At 38.9% G+C, this 25,637-nt stretch overlaps 2 protein-coding genes across 3 annotated transcripts in view; one reads left to right on the top strand and one right to left on the bottom strand.

Annotated features, from left to right (window-relative positions):
• Positions 1–13,449, top strand: part of zgc:112980 (uncharacterized protein LOC503706 homolog) — a 16,101-nt gene extending 2,652 nt beyond the window's left edge. The window contains exons 6-22 of one of the 2 annotated variants that reach the window (XM_044347472.1): positions 67–178; positions 2,470–2,595; positions 2,702–2,764; positions 2,866–2,988; positions 3,097–3,252; positions 3,994–4,047; positions 4,788–5,014; positions 5,111–5,190; positions 6,172–6,261; positions 6,379–6,456; positions 6,563–6,667; positions 7,374–7,479; positions 9,766–9,838; positions 10,027–10,034; positions 10,120–10,180; positions 11,619–11,669; positions 11,785–13,449. In XM_044347472.1, coding sequence (XP_044203407.1) covers positions 67–178; positions 2,470–2,595; positions 2,702–2,764; positions 2,866–2,988; positions 3,097–3,252; positions 3,994–4,047; positions 4,788–5,014; positions 5,111–5,190; positions 6,172–6,261; positions 6,379–6,456; positions 6,563–6,667; positions 7,374–7,479; positions 9,766–9,838; positions 10,027–10,034; positions 10,120–10,180; positions 11,619–11,669; positions 11,785–11,788 — 1,517 coding nt within the window. In that variant the 3' untranslated portion in view covers positions 11,789–13,449. The remainder of the gene's footprint in view (positions 1–66; positions 179–2,469; positions 2,596–2,701; positions 2,765–2,865; positions 2,989–3,096; positions 3,253–3,993; positions 4,048–4,787; positions 5,015–5,110; positions 5,191–6,171; positions 6,262–6,378; positions 6,457–6,562; positions 6,668–7,373; positions 7,480–9,765; positions 9,839–10,026; positions 10,035–10,119; positions 10,181–11,618; positions 11,670–11,784) is intronic. The other variant, XR_006402912.1, reaches the window with a different exon arrangement.
• On the bottom strand, positions 12,164–25,637 carry smcr8b (Smith-Magenis syndrome chromosome region, candidate 8b). The gene is made up of 6 exons (XM_044347470.1): positions 24,842–25,637; positions 20,984–21,396; positions 18,996–19,756; positions 17,613–18,098; positions 15,230–15,713; positions 12,164–14,354 (listed from the first exon to the last, which is right to left on the bottom strand). The coding sequence occupies exons 1-6, from the start codon at positions 25,022–25,024 to the stop codon at positions 13,907–13,909; spliced, it is 2,775 nt and encodes a 924-aa protein (XP_044203405.1). The 5' UTR covers positions 25,025–25,637; the 3' UTR covers positions 12,164–13,906.

Raw genomic sequence — 25,637 nt, 5'->3', positions numbered from 1 at the left:
GTTTGACTGTAATTTCATAACAGTCCTGTCTTTTCACTGTCTTGGATTTGTCCTCCTCTTGTCCAGAGACGATGCTGCAGAGCTTCAAAAGAGAGCTCTCTGTGCAGTTTTCTTCCTTCATGAGGGGAAAGACGTTAGAGGAATACGGTCTATTGAACCATCAAGGCCTGATCCACGAGTGAGTGAAAACTACTGTCCACCCTCAGATCCTCAGACACCATTAACATATCAAAAATCCAGTTTTAATTGATTAAAAAAAAAGTAGAGATGCACTGATTGCAATTTTCTTGACCGATTTCTGTTTTTTTGTTTTGTTTTGTTTTGTTTTTTTAAAGCCTGACCTGCCGATTCTGATTTTCTTTCTTTACAAGAACAATAATTGACAGTATACACAAACATTTTTGTAACTTTTCTTTAATGAAATATTGAAATTCAATTGTATGTTCATTAACTATTTAAATAACTTACATTTTTCTTCTTGAAATTGGACATGTTCACCATGGTGATGGTTTTTTAAGTGTCTGATTTAGTTAATCGTTCCTCCACGGCTTATTCTGGATTTAAATGTATTACAAATTGCGAACTATGTGTCTTCTTCACTCACGCTGAAGAACTTCCACACAAACATGTTGTGTGTGTGTGTGTGTGTGTGGCTGTACTGTCTGAGCCGCAGCTGCCGCTGTGTGCGTGACATGAAAAATATTGCAGCTATGTGCGGAAAATATGATCTGCAAAAAATCGGGTATATGAGACTGATCAGGGCCGGTCACCGGTCATGGCCAATTAGCTGAAAACTGGCTGATTTCGAGCAGTGGCCAAATGATCGGTGCATCTCCAGACAAAAGTCATCAAATCATTCATCCTTCAAATTCAAATCTAAGAATTACTTGACACCTAATCTTTTAAAGGTTTGTCACTTATGTCCAATATGTGCCTTTTGAGAGGAGTCTACAGGCAGACTCTAAAGTGTTACACTTGCTGTGTCATCATTAATTCAAACTGCTGTCTGATGCAGTAAATAAAATAAATATAGGTATTGTTTGATTTCTATGTATTTGCTATAAATCCAGATGTTTGCTCCTGGAATGACGGCTGTCAAAAACGCCCAATGTGCTCTGTTAAAATACTGTAATCCGCGGAGCTACAAAATGCATAAAATCAGTTAATTGTGTGACAGTGAGCATCAGTGAAAGACGGGAGCAGAGTGTCTGTTTTGGTGACTGTGTGCAGGTGATCCGCACCACTAAAGAGCTGCTGCTGGTTAAAAAAACTTCAGTGTTTTGTTGACGTTGCGGTTGAAGAGAATCTGTCTAGACAGTCCGGCAACAATCCACTCTGACATCGTCTCGATAGAAAATACGATACTATACAAATTATTATAGGAAACTATAACTAATAACTAAAATGTCCTATAAAAATATTATAGGACATTTTCTTAATGTAGACCCATTCAGCTGTAAAACTTATCTAAGTTGTCTCATTAATTTTAATGCAGGCCAAAAGTGAGCATTTTAAGTTGTGCAATGAAGGAGAAAATTGGTCAAATAGAACTTAATTATTAATATATAATAAATATTGAATCATGAAAAATGGTCAGAACTGCCATAAATTAAAGTCTGACACTGATAATACTTTGACAGTAGTACAGAAATTATAGTGAACATGATCGAAACCAGTAGAAGACATAACAGGCACTTGTGTTCATGTAAAGGTGATAATTGAGGATGTTGATGACACGACACAGACCAGATGTTGAGTAAAACTGAATAAAGTTAAATTTAGAATAATAAAATACACACACACACAACGTACACTATGTGGACACCAAAACATCTAAAACCATGTGACATAGCAGCCTGGACTCTAGTGGGAAGGCGTTCCACAATATTTGGAAACCTGCGGTGATTTACTCCCATCCAGTCACAAGAACATTAGTGCGATCGACCACCGATGTCAGGTGATAAGACCCGGCTTTATGTTAATCCCTAAAGTGTAGGATGGGGGTTGAGATCAGGACTCTGTGCAGGTCAGTCAAGTTCTTCTACACCAAACTGTGAAAACTGTTTCTTCATGGAACTCGCTTTGTGCACGGAGGAAAACATAGTTTGTTGACACAAAGTTAGAAGCACACGATTGTGTAATATATCACTGAATGCTGCATTATGACTTCCCTTCATTGGAACTAGGGACTTATCCCAAACCATGAATAATAGCCCTAGAATAAAAGTGTACAAAAGTATGTGGACATACTTTTGGCCAAACTGTAGTAATATTTTAAGTAGGAGAATAGCTGACAGACAAACCTCATCATCTTTACAGCTGCTATTGAAAAAATGATACCAACAAATAAGAAGGGAAAAGGATCATTCCCAGTGACATTTTACCGTTCTGTCCCAACAGGCAGTGAAATGATTAACACACAAAGTGCAATTTTTGACCTTTTTTTTTTAATTATATTTTTTCCTGCAGTTACACGCCTGTGTATGAGAGCGTGTCATCGTTCCTGAACAAAGCAGATGAACAGGACGGCAGAGCTGCAGCCATCATGAGACTGGGAGCCGCTGAGGACTTTATCCGACATTTCCATGTCACAGGGTACACACACAAACACACACACACACACACACTAGATTAATGGTTTTCTCCACAGTGTTAAATTGTCTGCGTAGTAATTTTCATTCGTTAATATGATTCTCTGCAGGACTTTCATCCTACAGTCTCCCATGTCTAATGCTGCTGAGGCCAAAGTGGTGTTAATGCACAGGTAAAACACACTCACACAGAACCTCATCTTGTGTCTATAAACCATTTATTTTGATGTTTTCCCATCTTGCATTTGTGTGTTTGTTTGTGTTTTTTTTCCAGGGTAGTAGCATCAGTGCAGAGACAGATGGTAATGGCTGATTTTACCTCACAGTTCATCCACAAACTGCAGGATTTTTACAAAAGATTCAATTTCCCCCCTGAGCTGAGGAGCATGAGGAACAGGTGAGTGTGTTTAAAATATTCCTGTGAGACTTGTGTGTGTGTGTGTGTTTCCTGTTTATCTCCCAGCCTTTTCATGTGTTATCATAACTTCATGTTTGTGTGCTCCAGCCTGTGTGTGCGTCCCTGGGATGACGTCCTGCTGGTGTCTGTAATGAAGGGGCAGAATGTGTCGGGTGTCCGCAAAGACAAAGGCAAGAAGGACGTCCTGACTGAACAGATCTCTGTAGTTTTACTGAGGACAGAACTTCTACAGCATCAACACAGGTACAGAACAGATACACCACACACACACACAAACCTTCCCCAGCTAGATTTCTCCTGGAGAGAGCCGGTTTCTTGGCTGTGTTTATATTTAACCAGGTTTCTAATCACCCTCTGACATGTGAGCATGTGCATGACCAAGACTTCAGACAGGGAAAGTATCTGCTGTGACAACAGAGCAGCAGGATGAAATGAAAAATCATTACACCACATTACAAACCGTGCACTCTCAGAGCATGTAAGTCAAATGCTCTGTCACACACACACACACACACACACACAAACAAATAATTGTGAACCAGCTTGTATCACTAAAATACACTTTAAGAAGTTAGCCATGGTTGCTAAATGACATTACTGACCTGCTGTGCCAGTAATCTCTGTGCCTCTAAACGCCGATTTCCTGCGTAACCTGACTTCTCAGAGCAACGTGGTTTCTTGTGTCCATGACTCTTTCACACATATACTGTTTACACAATTGTGATAATCGAATTGTTTAAGGAGTTGTTTAAGCGAAAATTGTACAAATTAATCAGTTCCAGCTACCCCTGGTTTACTCTTCTATGATAATAAACCAGTTGTGTTTAGATTTTGGACTGTTAGTTGGACAAATCAAGACATTTGAAAATTAACCACTTGCTCTGGGAATATTTTTTCACAATTCACTGATACTTTACAGAGAGCACAAAGCCTAGACATTTACAACTGCTAATAAAACCAAACCTGGCTTTGTCATGTCTGCAGGTACAGAGAGTTGTGCCGCTACCTACGAGTTGTCCAGACTGATGAACCCAAACTGTGAGTATGTTTGTGATCAAATAACGACAAATCCTTTTCATTTTTTTCCCTCTTGAATGAAGTATAAGCGTGTTTAATTTCACTTTTTCTTTGACAAAGATGGTCTCTTAAGTGTTCGCTAGCATGGAGAGAAAACTGAGATTTCAGAGTTATTGTTCCTAAAGCCAGACAGTTACTGCACTATTAATCTAGTGACTGTGGTTGCCGATGCAGTGTGGAACATCTACTTTATTTCAATTTTGTGGGCTTGATGATAAATCATGTTGACACAGAGTACATTCCTTCTGCAGTTTAATGATAAAATTGTAAATCTTTGCCTATAAATGGAATAGATTGATGACACTGCTGAGGAAGACATTTTATAATTATTCCCTCAAACAGAGGAGGAAAAATTATAAGATTTTCCTATGTTGCAGTTTCCATCATTAAAATTACTTCCTCTATCCAGTAATGTTTTTTTGGATCCTTTAACCATTTTTAGTAACATTTTTGGATGATTAATTTGAATTTTGTTTAGTAAATTTATTGTGTTACAAGAAATCTGACAATATAACAAAAACTGAATATGTGCTGCTAAAACATGTTCTGAAATTTACATGAATATTTAAATACGGAAACAAAGTACATGAAGGTTCAGGCCTCATGTTAAAAATGAAAGATCAAATCAAATTAAAATCTTGTGGATATTTATATATTTAAATGGTTTTTTTGACTTGCTGCATTTGATTTGTTTTTGGTAGCTTGCAGCAGGTACAAGACCTCATCCCTTTCTTCATGTGCATGGACGGGGACTTTACATCGGCTGTGCAGAGTTCGCTCTCATCGGTGAACAGTCCCGCCTCCCGCTTCACTCCAAGCCTCTTCTTCCTTTACCTCCGCATCTTTGAAACAGCAACTGCACCAAATCTGACGGTCAGTCAGCCCGCACAGCTCTGCAGTTCTGACGCAGAATGGAAGCCAATTAAAGGTCAGACAGGGATATATTATAACATCACCATTTTCACTTACAATCATTATGAAAAGGATTTACTTGTATGAAGTTTAACCCTCCCTCCTTTTGTAGATGCTGCACCACTGAAGCCTGCTGAGCTGGTCAAGTTTGCTCTCAGCGTTCAGAGATGCTGCTCAGCTGTTTACACAGATGTAAGTCATCTTATCGGACGAGACCTGGAGAGATTTGTGCTTTTGTCATCTGTATAACTACTGTACTCTACTGTAAATGTAACGGCTATCTCTGTGGTCTTACTCAGTTTTAAAGGAGAAGTTGTGTTGTAAAACAATAGTCAAGTGCCCAAAGGAACATTGACACATGATTTATTGCTTTAATCATACTGACCATTAAGAAATCCCTTCATAATGCACTTACAATGAAAGTGACGAGGGACGAAATCCACGTTGGGCTTTTAGGAAAGTGTGATGGGCAATTTTTTTTACATGTCAACTGATAATCAATAATTTGATTAATTCAGTTTATTTGATAATGTAACAAGTCTAAAGCCATGCTAGCAGCTCTGTGAGACTGTACTCAGGCTAACACGCTCACAATTACAATGCTACATGCTGATTTTAAGCAGGTATAAAGTTTACTGCTCACCATCTTAGTTTAGTGTGTTAGCATGCTAACGTTTATACACTTAATTTATAACATTTCATAAACCAAAGTATTGGACAATTTTGACATTTTTATACTGAAAACCTTTAAAATGACACATTGATGGAGCTGAAAGGCAGCGGCCTGGCCATCAGGACCAGTTTGGGCTTCATGGTTTCGCTCAAGGCTTTCTAGCCTTAAAGTGATGCTACATTTAGTTTTATTCTGATTTATACGATAATCTGATATGTGCTCGGACCTGCACGTCTTTGAGAAGCAGCCTCTAGTTTGTGTCTCATGAATGGTTTAAACATTGTTTATGAAATGTGTGATATAGATAAAGTTTGCCTCGCGTGTCAGAAAGTAAAATACCTGCACACTTCTGTCTTGTTCCCAATTTATTCTACATGATCGACCATAAATGATGCTCCTCGAGTAAAAGTCGAGGTGTGCTCACACAGCCCCTGCCTAGAATTTATTGATGTATGTGTGTGTGCTTCATGATGATGTGACTGAATATCTCTCTCATGCAGTCTCAGTGTTGGACCCTTTTACTCACAATCGTCAACACACCTTGTGATTCACTCAACGGTCTACCAGCACCCACCCCGGAGTTTCTAAACGTATGTTTTTCTTGTTCGTTGACTCCCCTGTTCTTTTGATAATTCTCCATTTTATTAATTATTTAGTTTCAGTTGTTCTCAACTGTTTTCTTTCTGTCCTTCATGTCCGGACTTCAGGAAGCAAAGGATGTTGTAAATTCGATTCTGCTCGACCAGTCCTGCTCCAACATACAGATCCCACGATTCTTCCAGATGGTACGAATGTTTAGATGAACACGAGCACTCAAACTCATCAATGTTACGACTGGGTAGGGTAAATGTTAAACTGTTGGTATGTGTGTGTGTGTTGTTGTGTTTACAGGTGTACCCAGATCATGCCTTGTTGCTGTTGGTAACAGGGGCTTTAGGTCTGAGAATCCTTCATGCTGCTCTGAATCCAGCACTCCCTCTGCTCAACACTTTTAAGGTAAACGTTAGATGTCACATTTCTGTCTGTGCACATTTAATCCAAACAGCTACGTTCCCTGACTCTCACACTGTTTTTGTCTTTAGAGTTGGAACAGCTAGTCAATTAATCGATTAGTCGATGCAACTGTTTAGATAATCCATCAATCATTTCAGTCATTTTTCAAGCAAAAAGGCAAAATATATGTTGGTTCCAGCTTCTGAGATGTGAGGATTTTCTGCATGTTATCATAGTAAATGAAACATTTTGTGGTTTGGGACTGTTAGTTGGATAAAACAAGTATTTTAAAGACATCACTTTGTACTCTTGTAATCTGTGATGTGAGGTGGAGGTCACTACTTTGTCACATTTCAAAGACTGAACGATTAATACAGAAAATGATCAGCAGATTAATTGGTAATGAACATAAAACACAGAAGGATGTTATTAATAGAATATATCACTACTATATGCAGTGATAATTTGATAACCAGATTAAGGTGAAACTCAGAACATTAAAGTTACATTACCCAGCTGACATAGTTGCTAATAAATTGCACTGTTACAATCTGCTTATAAGTGATTGAAATAATGCAGTGGTAAAACTTATCTTGAACATCAGCCTGCAGTGAGCGGATGGATGGTTGTATGTAAACGAGGTGCCTTTGTCACTCTATCTAGTTATCTTTAGGACAGCTCATCATCCGATGATCTTTCTGTCTTGCAGGAGAACACGTGGGCTCTGAGGTGGTTGTGGGACAATCTGTCCTCCAGCACAGACCGCTGCAGTGGCTTCTTACAGGAGATCAAACAGGAGATGGAAAACACAACAGGTGTGTGGACGTCTTCACTTTGTTCTTAGGTCCGCTTTTCTTTTCTTTTTTTCTTTTTTTAAAGAGAATTGGATCAATTCACTAAACTCAAATTTGCTTTAAGTGCTGAAACCTCAAAAATAGGTTCAGTTCAACAGAACAACAGTTCTCCAGTTACGTCGATTTATCAATGATTTATTTAATGCACTCTGGATGACTAAGTGAAGGTGCCGACCATGAACGTCCTTGGTTCACATCAGGCTGTGGAAATGATTGCATATCCTTCCCTACTCATCCCTCTCCTCATTTGCTGTCATCTCTCTGCTGTATATATTCATTTTGGGGGAATTTAATGTCTTTACCATATAAAATAATGATAAAATGAATTTCAAGTCACCTGCAACCTTTGGTGACTCCGAGTGGTAACATGTAGGAACTGCATTTACATGCAACCCCACAAGTTCACATCACAGCCGACATCACTGCTCCCTAAAGGCCTCAGTATGCTTCAAACAAAGTGCCTATCTCATTGTCTAAGTGTGATTTCAGACAGAAGGCAAAGCAAATTTATGCCTTGTGTCATTTGTGTGAAATTTGATTGCTGTGTTATTTGTACAGTCTGTGTTTATTTGGGTTAAGCTCCAGAGCGTAGTGCAGACTGACCGTGAGGGAGTATTTGTGTTTAAACTCCAGTTCTTTCTTTTTCTACGTTTATGAAGCATGTTCCAAATTTGGAACATTTATGAAACGAGACAGTTTCATAGAATATTTGCAATATGTATCTAAGCAGCGCTCGCAAATCCCCTTCATGAAACAGGCTCCAGATACATAAAACCCCACAATTAGTTTCTTGCCCACGTTGAAATGTTTTCAATTTGCACAGACCATAGGCTGTATAAAAATAATGGGTGTAGCCAGTGGGATGTCACTCATTGGTTTGTGGACTCCCGTTTTGAAGCCTCGAGTTTGGCATTTTTACCATCGCCATCTTGTTTTTTTTTTTTTTTTTTGAGCCAGAAGTGATGAGAAGTGAACATATTTGGATGAGAGCATAGGGCCGGGCAGGAGCTCCTCAGGGTCCAACTACAGCACATCATGCACCTCCGTGGTAGCGTCTTGTCAATCACAAGGTAGCCCCGCCCTAAAGCATACGCTGCTTTATCATCTATTTTACTCTAAATGGGACCATAATTTACAAAACGAACATCGTGATGTATTGAAGAAGACTTGAAACTAGTGATTGAGACCATAAACTCATTAGGAAAGAGTTTGCTGAGGTAATAAATCAAATGAGAAGTAGGGTCATTTTCTCATAGACTTCTATACAAACGGACTTCTTTTTGGAGCCAGTGGAGTCGCCCCCTGCTGGCCATTAAAGAAAATGCAGGTTTAGACACTTCTGCATCGGCTTCACATTTTCAGACCCGGAGTTTCCTGCTCGCACAGACTCGCGTGTCTTCTCACAAGTCGCACAATCCCAAGTTAAGCTGCGGCTAATCGTGTCTTTCCATCAACTTTGTGTGCAATTTCGTTGCCTCGCACTCTGTTTTTTGTTGACACTGGAAGTGAAAGTGTGGCTTTATCTCACTGTTCTGTAACTTTCCGAAACCAATATTCCGATTACTGATATTTCGAGCAGTAGTTGGCCAGGTGTGAAAGTAAGCAGTATTTTCTCAAAATATCTTTTGTTTTCATTCACACTTCTGCTTCTGTCAGTTTCTGTGCCAAATGCAACTATATCGATGCCTTCAAGGGGAGACTGCCTGAAAGCGCGCGCTGTTCCACCTCGTGTCTCGCCTCTCTGGCTGCAGGCTTTTCGCTCCACTTTCGTCTGTGGCTGTTTGGAGCAGAAATAATCACTTTTTTTTTTTTTTCAGACGACACATCATTTGAAGCATATTGAGAGGAAAAACACGTTGAATACATTTCTTAGCATAAGATTATTCACACAGCCTTTAGGCAAGTGTGTTAAAACCTGCATTTTTTCCTCTTTTTTTTATTTTTATTGCCTCATCTTACTACCGTTTTAAGGATGCATTTACCACGACTAACTTCCTGCCTTCTGCAGTCAGCAGAGATGTGTATCACGTTGCCTCTCTGCTCCTGGTGTAAACGATGGAGCACGAGATAAAAACACACAACGACACGCTCATCTAAATATTTCTCTTCAGTGCTACAAGTGGTCAAAAACTCTTGAGGGTGTTTGTAAGTGAAGATGAAAGAACAGCTGTGTGCAAAAAAACAGCTGCCATGTGGTACGACGTAACCGCATAACATTGGTTGTCTTTGTTTCTCTGTCACACTCAGATGAGGAGAATTTGTTACCCTTTCTTCAATCCATCATACCCACTCTGTCTTCTTCAGCAAAAGACTGGGACCAGTAAGTCATATTTAATTTCTAACTTTTTGGAACAAAAGCTCTGCAGCCTCTCGAGGTTTTAAAGACCTGCTGCAGCGTTTCGATTTTCCTTTTTTTTTTTTTTATAGTGGATTTTAAAAGGTAGTAAGACAGAATCTGATCTGTTGCCTTTTTTCCATGTGCTTCCCTGATGACGTGGTGGTGATCAGCACCTACTGTAAGTTGTTCTGTCATATGTGGTGATATTTGCTTTGCAGTCTGAGGTGTTGATTTAACCCTCCGTGTCTCTCCTCCTCCTGCAGGCAGCCCAGCAGCCATTAAACTCCGCTCCTCCCTACTGAAGGCCCCGTCACAGTGTCAGCTGTAAGTCACACAACTCTCATCTTTCCAGCCGTTCCTTCCTCTTCAATTCACTTTTAAAGGAAAAGTCTATTTCTTAATTGTGGTGGGTAATAAATATTTACTTTGAAAGCAAACTGTAAATTAACAACATGTGGAGTTTTCATCCACAAAAACATTTTGTGTGTATCCTTCAGACCAGACTAATGTGTTGAATTCCTCATAAAGCAGCTGTAAAGCAGATTTATTTATTCATTTTAAAACTGCATTGTTTACGTCGAATAAGTCGTCTTCCTGCCTTTTGCGAGTGCATTGCTAGATTTCTTGGCCCATTAGCGCCATCAGCTGTCAAACAGCAGGATAGTATGAAACCGGCGGATGTTGTGTATCAGTGTTTTCCACCTTCAAATGCAGGTTTCCATCTTGTTTCGGGTGCTGTTTTCTTTAGCACCCCCCCATCCACGGTTCAGGTTAGGTTATGGTTTGGCATAGCTGAGATTACTGGTTGAGTTTAGGATAAAGTAAGAGGAAACTCATAACGATGCACTGATGACTCTCTTTTTCTCCTTATAACAATTCTGAAACCTAAACTCGTGATATCGGGTGATATGGAGGAGAGCCAGACTGATAAATTGGTCGCATATATTGGCCGTTTATGTCAGGTGATAAATGACAAAAAAATTGAAGTACAGAAATGCCGCAGATATGTCATGAAACAGTGTCACTATTATCTATTTTGTCTACCAGAGACAAGTGATAAGTTTATTTTCCAACTGTTGAAACATCCTGACTGCTACGTTTCTGGGTCTAAATTGTTAAAAAAACAAACAAAAAAAAAACAAATTTAAGGGAGCCTTATCAAAAATGTTTATTTATGTTATGAGTTGTCAAGAAAATTAATTTCTTCTTCTTCTTCTTCTTCTTCTTCTTCTTCTTCTTCTTCTTCTTCTTCTTCTTCTTCTACTTCTACTTCTACTTCTACTTCTACTTCTTCTACTTCTTCTTCTTCTACTTCTTCTAATTATCGATATTGGCCTCATAAATCCTGTAGCTGTCGGACTAAAATATGGAGTACTGATTTTTTTTTTTTTTTTTTTTAATGTATTTTCAATTTCCAACCTGTGTTCTTCACTATGCGGAAATGATGAAGATCATTCTTTAATGTGTAATATAACACAAAGCTGGAACCACACATCTCATACAGTAATGTGTTTTTAGTCTACAACATTTAATTATATTGATCTAGAAGGTTTATAAAACCACATTATTATAAAGACAAAGACTAAGAAATTTATTTTACATGGCGTCTACCTGATATGTTAATAAGGACCGTCTCGGTGTGAGTATGATCCATCATATTAAATCAGTGCATCACAAATGTGAGGAGTTGTTTGGCTTTTTAACTCAATACAGACAGAAAATAACTTATTATGTGTCATAATATTATTTTATCTCTCCTCAGGGCTGATGCTGTCACATTATTAGCTCCATTTGCACCTAAAATTGCAAAATTGTAAGTGTAATAAGTTGAATTTGTATTATAAGACTTCAAATGGTCCAAATGAATTTGTCAAAGAAGTGCTTCTAACATCAAATAATTGTTGTTTTTTGTCATTGGGTGTTTATAGCTGAGCCTCTTCCTGCAGACCTGTGAAAGTCCTGAAACACTGAAGTGGCAGCGGGACGGCTCTGCTCACCTGGCAGAGTATTTAGAGTACAAACTGTCTGTCGTCCTGCTCATAACTACAGTTCAGTTCCTTCATACCCCCCCTCAGTCCAGCGGAGCGTTGATGAATGTGTGTGGAGCTGAAACATAATTAACTTCATACAGACGTCAGGATAGACCTGCACAGACCGAGTCGTCTGTATGATGCAGAGACTTTAAACACGTGTGTTATTTTGCAGCATTTAATAACATGATACAGACACTTTATGTTGCTTCATTCTTAAATTGTCAGTGTTTCTTCCGTATGCTAATGAGCCAAACTGAATAATAGTTTAATTCTGTGAGAGATTTTTTTTTTTTTTTTTTTTTTTTTTTTTCTCATTGAATGGTGTTTTTGTACTTTTTGATATTCATTGTCATCATAAATGTACATAAGAGGCAATGATGTAATGTTGATTAATAAACGGGAACATTGACTGGTTTAATGAAATCATAGAAAAGGAAAATAACGTGTTGGTTGCTCAAAACTGCTTAAAAATGAGTCCAAGTGATTGATATATGTATAATTTTTAATTTTAAAAATAATTATACACACACTAAAATTGGCTCATATTTGCATACACATTAAAATCCAGTGTTAAACAAAAGGAAGGTGTTGCTCTGTCATCAGCTCAGCTGCAGTTTAGAGTTTAAGCAAAGTTTAAATGTGTTGTCGTTAAATGCACCTGGACGGTTCAACTAAAACCTGTTTTTAGTTTAACTGAGGTTTAAAGCCACTGTGTGGTTTAACTGTCTGCTCATATAACTCTGTAGGTTGTTATGAACATAAGTTGAACCAAATGTAATGATGTGTAATTAATTAATTAATTTCTGCCTCAATTCTTCTTATAAAAGATTATTTTTCTGCAAACTGGAGTTGACAATTACAGTAACTTCTAACTGATGTACAAACTGTGTTTGACTGTTTCACAATCTGATAACACAGACTTCGATATTTTATACATATAAATGCTAAAATAATTTATTCACATTCAATAACATTTTGATTTTAATTAGAAATTAGATTAAACTGGAAAATCTATTTTAAAAACTGAAATGAATGTTCAGGTTCCCCATTTGCTGAAAGAAATGAGAAAAATGTTTTAGTTTTGGTTGGACCATGAGGTCATTTTATGGTACATTTGGTTTAGCGGCACTTAAAGAAATAGTTTGACGTTTCTGAGAAATTAACTTATTAGTTTTCTTGCTGAGATGTCATCATGTCTATATAATAAAGATAAAAGGAAGTGAATTTCCCAAGATGTTGAAGGATTTCTTTACGATGAAGCTGTTTGTTTTATTAACAGAGGACTCATGTTGAATCTTGCAGCTGCATGTTACTGCAAACAGTTCAGTTGAACCCATTAAAAAATGAAGTCAAGCTGGTTAAATGTTGTTTAAACAGACAATATAACAAACTACATAAAACCCTGATTTGATTGAAGCTCAGGATCTTTGTTCTATGATTGATTGATCGCCTTGTTTCTGTCTGTCTTTATACTCAGCTGTCCAAAAATATGCCAAATAAATTATTTTTTATTATTTATTAAAAAGTTGGATGACAGAGCAACAGACCTAACAAAGATTTTTTAAAAAAGGAACACTCCATTTAGATGTGAACTACTAAGATCCACAAAACCCACAATACCACGTCGTCTGAACAGTAACTTGTGTTCAGAAGTGGCTCAAATATCTTAATTTACACAAAATTCATGTGTAATTCAGTGATAATCCTACATTTTAAAAACACTCCAATAAAAAGTCCAATACTTGAAGTATTGGACTTCAGTATTATACTTCAGGTGTATCAGACTACCTGCATGTAAAAGTCTTTGGTGCTTGTGAGGCACTAGTGCACTAATGTCCAGTGATACACGACCAGGCTTCATGCAAAAACACTAACAGGTAACACAGCAGATTAAAAACATGATTCTTGTGTCTTTATATGTTCAAAGTTGCAGGTGACAGTAAAACAGAGACCAGTGGAGACCATCTTAACGACGGCCTCTTGTTTTTGTTCTTCCAGTGTCTTTTAATGATGCGCTCTATGTTGCAGCTGTATTTCTATGGAGTGTCATCGAGCTGTAATAGAATCTTAAAACTGGTGGGCCATGTCCTGCGTGACGCTGTTTGATGAGGTCAGACAGGAAACGCATCACTCTCAAATCGCTCTCACTGCTGCAGAATCCTCGCATTAACAGGAAGTCGTCTCCTTGTGCAACGTTTTTCCCATCAGCAGTGTCAGGACGGTGGAAAGAAGGATTAAACGTGTGGAGCAGAGCCTGATTGGCCAGCGCCGTCAGGCAGCTCTCCAGGTGCAGCAGGTATGTGATCCCCCGGCTGATGCTGGTGTGAGGATCCGCCAGTCTGCTGATGAGAGAGCCGGAGTATGACGGACAGCGCAGCGTCTTCTGGTCCAGGTCCAGCAGGGCCAAATAACGACTGTAGCGAGTCAGAGAGTGAAGCACGCTGGACGAAGAAGTGGAGGGTGATCTGAGCAAAAAGAAAAGAAGAAACTTAATTTATTTAATGTTACTGTTTTCTCACAACATAAATGAGAATGTCAGATAAATGCAGGTCAAGGTGAAGTTTTAGGGCAAGTAGGCAAGAGGTCAACTTTGTGCCTCAGGGCAACTTGACCTCAACGGTGCATCAGATTAAGACGTTTCATGTGAATGAAGTTCAACTGAAATCACATTTAATAAACCCGCTGCAGTCAAAAACAATGTCAACATGTTTTTTTAAATGTATTGTTAGTGGTTTTGTATTATTAGAATAAACAAAAAAGGTATTTTTCTTCATTTTCCGCCAGCTGGGGGTGTCAGAGGTTTGTTTGATTGACAGTAGCTGGAATTACCTTCTACTCCATAGAAATAATGCAAAACTAGGGGGCACCATCATGAAACCAAAGAAAAATTAATTTCTCTTTTGGTTTCTGATTTTCTCTCAAAGGAGGACAAAAGACGAGTGGGTAAGATTGAGAAACAAGGTATAAAATAAATAAAAATGTTAAAGGTGCAGTGTGCAGAATTTAGTGGCATCTAGCAGAAATAATTATGTTTTCATTAGTGTATAATCACCTGAAAATAATAATCGTTGTGTTTTCATTACACCTTAAATGAGCCCTTTATATCTACATAGGAAGCAGGTCCTCTGCCATGTTTCTACAGTAGCCCAGAATGGACAAACACTGCATTTTGCCTTCGTTTTTTGCGAGTACCATAGTTTTCTTGCACACTGGGAAGGGGAGGGGAATGGGAGGCGCATTCAGTTGGTTGCAATCTGCAACCTCACCACTAGATGCCACTAAATCTTACACGCTGCGCCTTTAAGACTTGAAGGTAATAAGCGGTTGTGTTCTGGCGTACCTGTGTATGCCGATCAGTCTCCAGGTGAGCAGGTCGGTCAGTTGAAGGGGCGTGGTCAAACTCGGCATCACAGCACTCCCATCAGCAACAGGAGCAGGCAGGAAGAGACTCAGGGCGTCCACCTGCTTCCTCACCAAAACCTCGTCTCCTCCGATGACAACCAGCGGCCGGCCGCTCAGTAGACAGAACACGGCATGCTGGGAGAATGAGTTCTGTTTCAGGAACCTGAGGGCTCTGAGTCCAGCCTTCCTTCTCCTCCTCTTCTCTGAGCGGGTGCTGCCGTGGACGTTCTGGGTGGGAGAGAGGAGGTCTGAGGAGCCGGTGAAGCTGGTGCAGTCAGACGCTTCGTCGACACTAAGAAGCCTGAGGGGAGCGCAGGGAGGAGACCATCGTTCAACCTCGGGCAGGGCAACAGGTGGGGCAAAGTTCACCTGGAGGTCAGGCACAGTTTGATGAACTTCAGGCGACTCCACTGCTTCTACGTCTGTTATTAAAGATGAAAAGAAAATTTAACTTTAGGGAAGGTGTTATGAACATCTCAAAGCAATTAGTAATTCAAAGTACATCAAAAAGATCAGGAACACAAAGGCGACACCTCAAAAACAATACATCAAAAATATCATAAATATCAAAACATATATATATATATATATATATAAACATATATATGATATATATATAAACATAACATCAGATTCATCATCACATATCAGAATTAAAATCAGATATATTCAAAAATATATTGTAGTAAGCTAGAAAAAAGGACCTTTAAATTCTTGTACATCCTTCTTTAAAATGTTAACTAGATCGAGTAAAATTAAGGAAACTGACAGTTAAATTTACAAATTGTAATATATTCAAATGTGTGTGTAAGGATCTAGAAATATAAAAATATTATATTATGTTTATAAAAAAATGGTCAGCCTGTTGATGTGCAGGATGTATAAATATGTCAGGGCTGAAGACTACAAGTTTGAAAATGTTAAAAAAAAGTGAGGTGATCAGACGTCTGTTGCCCACTTAAGGCAACATTGGCCACTACTAGCAAAACAACCCAAATCTGTACAGTCGAGTGAATCGAGTAGAGTTGATTGTGGGTAATGTAGGAAAATAAGTGGAATAAAAAAAAAGACGATATCTCTGGTTCTGCTGTAAGTGTCCATCGTGAGTCCAACAACGTTATTGGAGTTCAATGGTTAATCAGTGGAGTACTAGTTTAATTGTATTATTGTAGAAAGGCATTGATTGGGGAGGACTCATCACCTTAAAACTCCTTCAGATGTTTTTTAAACTATGTATTGTAGTTTCGAAATCAAGACTCAGCAGCTAAACAGCATACTTCTCCTCTCCGTTATGTGTAAAGCCTGATTTTAGCAGATTGTTTCTCACATCTTTTTTTCCCACTTTGGACCCCAGTAACAAGCTCAGTTCCTCTCAATGATTGGCTGGTTTTGTAAGCTGCCACTCAAAGTTTGGAGTTTGGAGCTGAGGACTGCAGAGTTTTCACCCCTCACAGCTCCCCGCTGCTGTTCTGTGTGAACTTCCAGCTATTTATCTCTGGCTCTGTGAACTGGCCATCAGACAGTTAATTGGAGGATGCAATATTAGTTATCTGAAGCCCAATTTAGATTTATTTCTCAAAGAAAGGTTGGATGATTTTAATATCGCTTGTGATAATAAGTGATTTTAGTCTGTATGTAAGTATATATATATATGTGTGTGTATTAGTTACAGTCCCAAATACCCAAACCAGACAACTTGTATTATAAAATGTATCTCTGACAGTTTAAAGTGCACCAACGATGTTCCTGTGAAACCTCATCTATAAATGAGCCTTCGACTGTAATCTGTCAGGTATTATAATAACATCTAGTGAGTGTATTTCCTGAGGAAGAAGAGCAAATCCGCACTAAAACTGACAAAACAGCTTTTTGTTCTCCGTTTTGACCCTGTTTTTCACTAGGTCAGATAATTTTTCTTTTTTTTCTTCTAAATTTTAATTTACTTATCTACTTATATTTCTACTCATAATACATGAATACATACACATTATATATATATATTTTATATATGTCACATCCCCTTTTTTCTGCAATTGCGCATGTTGATCTACATGCAAGCATCCAATGTTTGTTTGTTCTGTGTTTATTTCTTTGCTCATAAAAATTAATAAAAGAGATCTGTAAAAAAAACAACAATACTTTTCACATCATCAGATTTTAAAAGACAATGTTAGTGTGGATTTTAGTATGAAAACCATCTACAGTGTGGATGTACGTTGTTTTCACACAGCATTTTCTAAATTAGCCAAACATGTGTTGATAAAGCGTTGAATGCTGTTTAAATAAGGTTTTTAAAACTGATATTGCTGTAGATGTTTTACCCTGCAGCATCGTTGAAGTACTCTCTGGACTGTCATCTTCATGGACGTGATTCCTCTTCAAACACTCAGTGACCGGCTCCTCTTTGATCGTGACCTCACTAGTGACATTTATTTGCTTTATAGACTCTTCTCTGTCATCTCGACCTTCACCTTCCTGGACAGAAAGTTCACTTTCATTTTCTAGAACAGTTTCATCCAATGACTCCTCCTCTCGGATCATCTCTTCCACTCTGTGGACGTCATCACATTTACACTCTGTCAGTATCTCCTCCTCCTCATCCTCCTGCAGGCCGTTACTCAGAGGTTGGTGCTCTGCTTCCTCCTCTGTGATGGCAGTGAGGTCGTCAGGAAAGATGGACTCGGTTGTACTCAGGACCTCGATGCTGTCCTCGCTGTTGGCCCGTCTGGCGTACGCTCGAACTCGCTTGACGCCTGCCTCCACTCCTGCACGCCTGAGAGAGGTGTCCAACATCCCCATGTGTATTTCTGTGGAAGTGAGAAAACTGTCAGCTGGTCCAGTTGTATGAGACACATGTCTGAGTGCTTGATTTTTGATTGATGTTTGATTTTTCCAATTAACCACTTTATTATTAATTCTATTCAATGAGAACAACGTCTTCAAATTATTTGTTTTGTCAAGCGAAAACAAAATCAAAAGATTTATGAAATTTACAATGATATAAAATAAAGAAAAGCAGCATTTGAGAAGATGGAACCAGTGATTGTTTTTGCTTTCAAACAACTGAAACGATTCATAAGTGATCAAAATAGCTGTTGATGATTTTTCTCTCGATCAACTAAATGATTAACTGACTAAATGTTTCAAGCTAAAATAAGCAAATGAAAAGCTTTTGAGGTTTAAGCTTAAACACTGACATTACAAGCTATAAATGTTAATTTTGCTCTTTGTTAATCTACAATCATTAGCTGTGTTTAAAAGTGACAAGATGCTGTCAGGACTGCAACTAACTAATATTTCCATTAATAATTAATATTATTCTTTCTGTTAATCACTTGCTTGCTCTGTGAAATGTCAGATAATAGCGAAAAACACAGCACCATTTTCTGACATTTTATAGACCAAAGAATTTATTGATTAATTGAGAAAAACAATTGACAGATAATCAATAATGAAAATAATCGTTAGTTGCAGCCCTAGTTAATCTTCAAATCAGGATGAGTCGGCTATGAGATATTCAATTTACAATGATATAAAACAGAAAAAAGCAGCAAATATTCACATTTGAGAAGCTGGAAGGAGAGATTGGCTTTTTTCTCTGTAAATGTCTTAAATTAATTAATAAATTATAAAAATTGTTGTTGAATCTTCCGCTGATCAATGAATTGACTAACTGTTTCAGTGCTGCTGTCAGTGGGACGAACCTCTGCTGTCAGATCCAATGATGTCATGCTGTGTCCGATAAGACTTCTCCGTTCCCAGCACTTCAATGCTGTCGCTGCTGCTCACACTTCCTGTCATCTCCATGGCAACGTCATGGTCAGGGCTCACTGTCCCACTTTCTCCTGCCACCAGTTTGATCGGGATCTCTTCCACACAGGAGCAAAAAGACTCTAGGCTCAGTGGTTCAGCGTTCAACGGCTCGCCGCCGCTCTTACTCCCTGTCGCCCTCTGTGTCTCTGCCTCAGTGCTTTCCCTCTCCTCCTCCTCACCATCCTCTGGGGTCCAAAGCTCAAACAGGAAGTTGGTGAGCGTGAGCCTCCTGGACAGCGAGCGTGTGACACGAGCAGTGCGCAGTGCGCTCCTGTCGCCACGCAGGCGGCGCTCTGTGTCAGCGAGCTGCTCCTTCATCAGGGACAGGAAGTAAGAGTTGCAAAGCTCCTGCAGCTGCTTCAGATGGTGCTCGGACCTGCAGGAGGGGGAGCTGGAGAGGGAGGTGGGAGGACATGGCTCAGGAGGCAGTAACGCAGTCGGATCGGTGAGCGAGTCGGCAGGGTCGTAGGGCAGGAAGTCGGGCTGTTTGAGCTTCCTGTTTGGGTAAGAAGTGACCTGGCGGAGGAGGTCTCTGTGGTTTAAGATGGAACGCTCGACAGCTTCGAGCTCTTCGGTTTTCTCGCCCGATTCTGCAAACCCGTTCACCGTCTGAGGAAGCTCCGTCTCCTGTTGCAGCGTCAGCCGTGTGTACCTGGAGGTCAGAGAGACATATTTAGTCAGCAGACTTGAAGAGTAACTTAACACCAGGCTGGTTTAAAGTTTCAAGTCTGTTGCACCTGTAACCACACCCAACAGTGATGTCATGGTGTCCTGAGGTACACCATGACATCACTGCAGCCACTGGAGGTCAATGAGGACAAGACTTAAGGGAGTGTTAAGTTAAGGCCAATTCATGCTTTGATGAAGCAGCTGTCCGCAGACAGCTGCTTCTTGTCTGCAAGACCACAGCTGTGATCTGGCAAACGGTTCCACGGAGGTCAGCGGACAAAGACGCGTACCACATGTAGTAAACAGGGTTGCAGTGTGATAACTTTCCTGAGTTGTAAAATCCAGTCTGTGAGTATTACAACCCGCTGTGCAGTGTTTTTCTGATCAGCCTTTAAATTTACTCATGATCCAGTAAATCCAGTTACTCCAACCGGACTTACTAGATCATATTTCATTGTCACTTTAACCAACACTTTAAACAAGTAGAATACAGATCATACATACAGTAGATGAGACAGACATTCCTGCTTGCTTTTCAAGCACATGCACAGTTGATGTGCTTGCTATGTGTACAGTCCATGTGGTCACAAATTTTGGGCTGCACGAGGACGTCCGTGGTCATGGGCAGATGACAACAATTACGTCACGTGGAACCTCACAGCCACGCATAAACTATGAATTGGACTTTACTCTTCAAGCTCAAATGATACTTTTCCATATTGCTGAAACAGACCAAAGTTCACGACTATACACTCCGTTTACACATGTGGGGAGATGACGTCTACCTACACAGACAGCCAGTGTTGTCAAAACTGAATTGCATGAGTGTTTGCATTTGCTTTGTTGCTTTGGAGAATTTCAGGTCCTTTACTTCCATGAGATCAGTGCTGAAAAGATTTGCAGATTAACTGATTAGTAGATTGACACAAATATTGCTGAAATATTTCCTGGTTCCAACTTCTCAAATGTAAAAACTGTCTGTTTCTGATTTATATCACTGTAAGCTTAATATCTTGCAGTGATATAAAATGATTAGATGATTGATAACACACTTACTGTGTTTTAGACTGTTGTATATAATAGTTGCCAATTAATTTTCTGTGTTATCGATTAATTGAAAATTACAAATACGTGTGATATGTGGTGGGAGATATTATCCACCCTTTGAACATGTATATTATTATGACTTCAGACGACATCCTGATCTTACTCGAGCTCTTGTAGTTTTCTCTGCAGCTCCATAGAAAACGCTTGTCTGTTTCCCGTCTTGAGGCTCTCGGACGCCTGAGAGAAGCCCGTCGACAGTTCAGAGAAGTTCTCCATCAGCTTCGCCTGGTCCGAGCACACGTAGGCCATACAGAAAGGACGCACCATGCCCCGAGCCTCCAGGTCGTACAGGGTCACGTGGTGAACGTAGGCAAACGCGTCCTCCGCCGAATCCCCCAGGATCACTTTGGAGTCCTCGCTGAAGTTGAGGCGGGGGCCGGGGGATGTAGGAGGGGCGGGGCCGGGGCCTGACGCCTGGTAGTCCACTGACATGATACGGACAGAGAAGTGGTTGAGGTCAAACGAGCCGATGACTCGGGGGTCGTCTGGTATCGTCAGAACAGGCTTCGGTCCCACCTGGAAACACACAGAAGAGTTTTTTAGAGACCAAATACAATATAAAGATTTATCATTTATTATTTTACCAGAACAGAAGTATAATATACAGTCTTCACTGGATTACAAAGATATTCTGTATAGAGCAGAAATGATTAGTAGAATAATCAATCAGTCGATCAACAGAAAATTATTCTGCAACTATTTTGATAATCAATTAATCGACATTGTTTAAGCAAAAATGCCAAATATTCTGTCGTTCCAGCTCCTAAATTATGAGGATTTTCTGCTTTTCCTCATTTTGTTTGATAGTAAACTTGATATATTTGGGTTTTGGATAAAATAAGCAATATGTAGAGGTCACCTTGGAAACTGTGATGAGCATTTTCATAATTTTCCACTATAAATTTAATGGGCCAAACAATTAATTTAATGATTGAGAAAATAATTGTCAGATTAATCAAAAATGAAAATTATTGTTAGTTGCAGCTTTAATCATGTATGCGACATGCTGCTGCCATCTTTAAACTACTGGACGCCATTTTATGCCAGTTCATTACTCAAGGAAGTTATCGCACCGACTACATGACGAGATCAAAGCTGAAACCAGTAATTAATAAGTTGATCGACACAGAACTGCAACTAATGATTAATTTCATTATCTGTTAATCTGCCGATTATTTTCTTGTTTAATATTTTGGTCTGTGAAATGTTAAAAAATAGTGAAAAAATGCCATTTACTATTTCTCAGAGCCTACAGTGATGCCTTTGATCTGCTTGTTTAGTCCAACCGTCCAGAATCTAAAGAAAAACAGCAAATTATCACATTTCAGAAACTGGAACTAGAGAATATTTTGTACTTTTGCTTGAAAAATGACTGAAACAATCAATCAATTATCAAAATAGCTGCCAATAAATTTTCTGTCAACCGACTAATCAATGAATCAACTAATCATTGCAGCTCTAGATTCATAGAAAAGGTACTGTGAATTATTATGATCAGTGATTGTTTCTGTTATTTATTGCGCACAAATGCTGGTTCCAGTTTCTTAACTGTGAGAATTTGTTGCTTTTCTCTGTTTTATATCATTGTTGCCAAAAAAAAGGAGCTTGTGACGGACACGTTTCATTATTTTCTGACATTCTTACATCTAAACAATTTACTGACTAACTGAAATGAATGAAAAAATACTTGACAGACTAATCAACAATCAGTGTGGTTTTTTATGTAACTTTTGCATCATTATATATGAGCGAGAGACAGAACGTTTTCAGTTGTAGTTCAGTTTAGATCTGCAACGATTAGTCAACTATTTTAATAAGTGATTTATTGTTTTGAGTCATTTTATAAGAAGAAAATTCCAGCTTCTCAAATATGAATATTTTCTGGTTTCTTCAGTCGTCTTTGGACTGTTGGTGGGGACAAAACAAGACATTTGAGGACCATTTTGGGAAACAGTGATCGTCATTTTTCACCATTTTCTGACATTTTATGGACCAAACAACTAATTGTATATTCAAGAAAATATTCAACAGATTAATCGATAATGAAATTAAGTGTTAGTTGCAGCCCTAGTTCAGTTTATAGTTAAATTTTAGTTATGTTTTAATTATTATAGTCATGTTTTTATTATTCTCTTTTGGAAGTTGGATGTCATCACTCATCTAGAAGACATCCACATCCTGTCAAACTGGTAGTTTCATTTTGTTTAAGTTGTTCAGATATTTATCATGTTTTGTCAGATTTTAAGTGAATGATCATGACACCAGATCACAAGACACATTCACTTTAAAAGTTCCTCATACCAACTGAAAGCCTCCACCACTCTGCACCTTCCTCATTTCTCTGACAAGACTTTGACATTTCACTTGCTGACATTTTTAATAGTATTTGAGATTATTTATAAGTGTTTCTGGGTGTGTGCGTGCGTGCTGTGCTTGTTTTGTGTGACTTGACACCTCGTGTTGTAATCTCATTTATATGTAACTTGTTCCCCGGGTTTCTCTTGCACAAGAGATCTTAATCAAAGTGAGACTTCCTGAATAAATGAACTTCAACCAGCTATCAGTTGCAACAGTATGGCGGTACATAAAACACTGAGCTGCAACATCAATTTTGTCAAGAAAAGGCAGCAACATAAGAATATTCATGTATCCAAAAAACAAAAAAATGAAAGATTAGGAATCAAATAATCACATTTTCCTTGGATTTTATGCACTTTCTGAAAATTGAAAAACTTAAACTCACATTTATGAATATTGTTTGCCCTGAAATAATTCAGCAATTTATCATTATTATGTCTATTTATTAAATCCTGGAGGTTTAAACTGCAGAACTCTGACAAAGCACATCTTTATTCTACTACATATTATGGTATTTAATAATTATTCTTAAAATATTGTGCCAAATTTTTTACTTTCCTCTCATTTTTATTATACTATTCTATACATATATTAGTTTTTTACAATTGGTTGCATGCATAGTCAAAACTATTCACACAGTCAACAACTGTAACAACATTTGCATTTCTTTTGACACAAAAAGCCTTCTGTGGCTACATCCTTCAAATTTCTTGAATACTTTCCCTGAACATGTATCTATATAGACAGCAAATTTTCCAAATCATAACCACATTGAAATACATCAGTATTGTTGTGTAGTTGTTGTATTATTATGTCTGCTGGAAGGATTTGCTTTTGTGTGTAAAATGAGCTGCTGTGTTGGTAAAGTTGACGGTGTGAAGAGTTTTGAAGATAAGATAGTATTGCACCGTGCGTGTAATCGATCATAAAAATGTATATAAAACACATTCATGTACACTGGTTAAGTGTATTTTCGTAAATACTGACAAATGGATGGATGGAAATTGATGGTTTTTTTCTACCTACTCTCCTCTATTTGTATCTGTGTGACATTTAATTTAATTTTGGATGTATGGCTCAGTTCTCCTGATTCAGTTATTTCATTTTCTCTGTTTTTTATCATTTAAGTATCTTCATTTAGTCTGATTCTTGTGATGTTGTAATTTTGCCCCCCTGAGGGCAGGGCTGGGCGATATGGACAAAATCAAATATCACAATATTTACAACCAAATACCTCGATATCGATATTGAGACAATATTATAAGAATGACTAATGATGTGTATAAAACATATTTACACAGTGAGATTTTTGATAAATAATCATCAGTAATGTGGATATAATGACTAAGTGGGTACGGCTAGAACAGTCTGGTAAATTTAGGAAATTACATCACTTTACTGTAATGCAGCCTTCAGACGATATTTAGTCTCATATCACAATATCACTATAATATCAATATATTGTTCAGCCCTACCTGGGGGTCAATAAAGAGTCATCTTATGTCCACTTTTTTCCTCCTTAATAACACCTACCTTTACATTATAATACTCTAAAAACAGACACAAAGCAGTTTTATTTAATCCAAATTAAACACAGACGCACCTGTTCTGAGAATTCAGCCACCAGTATGAAGTCTCTGTGAAACTGTGCTGCGGAGGTCCAGGGGTTGGATGGAGGTAACAGGGGCACAGACAGATCTTCAGGTAGACCCTGCGCCTCCTGACCCTCCTCCTCTCCAAACCCCTCCGCCGCGGTGAAGGCCAGCAGGTCCGGTGACCCGATCATCTTCCAGACCGAGAGGGGATCAACCCATGGAGGAGCTCCGCGGCTGCCTCAGGTGCCGCCCGGCCTGTAAGTCAGCTGTTCAGGCGGGGGCGCCAACGACAACAACAACAACAACAACCGGAGAGTTAAAAAAAACTTGTTGCGCAGTTGATTCCAGTCATGAAGCGACGGACACTGAAGCTGCACACTAATAAAAAAGAAAGGAAGACCCTGCCCGACTTGTTTCAACAACGACGGTCACGTAAACATGCAGCGTTTTTCAGGAACAAACTTAACGGAGAAGCGAAAGTTCCCTGCGGGCGCGGCAGCAGTCACACGATAAAGCCAAACTTTGTCCAGGGATATGTGTTCCTCTTTTTTCGTAATCAACAAGCTATCTTACAGCGTTAAAACTTGTCCCCCTCTGTGTTGGGTATCTGACCGGCAAGCCGAGCCCTCTGCACCCATATTTAGCCATGTGACTGTCAGACACCGGGTCGGGGACGCGCCGCTGCCGCTCGCTGCTGTTGCGAAAGCGGCGGCGCTTCACGGAGACGCAGACTGGAGTCAAGTTAGACACAATCATTGAGACTTCCGGTCATTTCAGACACAATTAAATTAAATATTCACAGAG

The sequence above is a fragment of the Thunnus albacares genome, chromosome 3 (genome assembly GCF_914725855.1).
Source record: "Thunnus albacares chromosome 3, fThuAlb1.1, whole genome shotgun sequence".
In the NCBI taxonomy this organism is placed as follows: Eukaryota; Metazoa; Chordata; class Actinopteri; order Scombriformes; family Scombridae; genus Thunnus; species Thunnus albacares.
The sequence above is the reverse complement of the archived record's forward strand: the minus strand, read 5'-3'. Positions and strand labels throughout refer to the sequence as shown.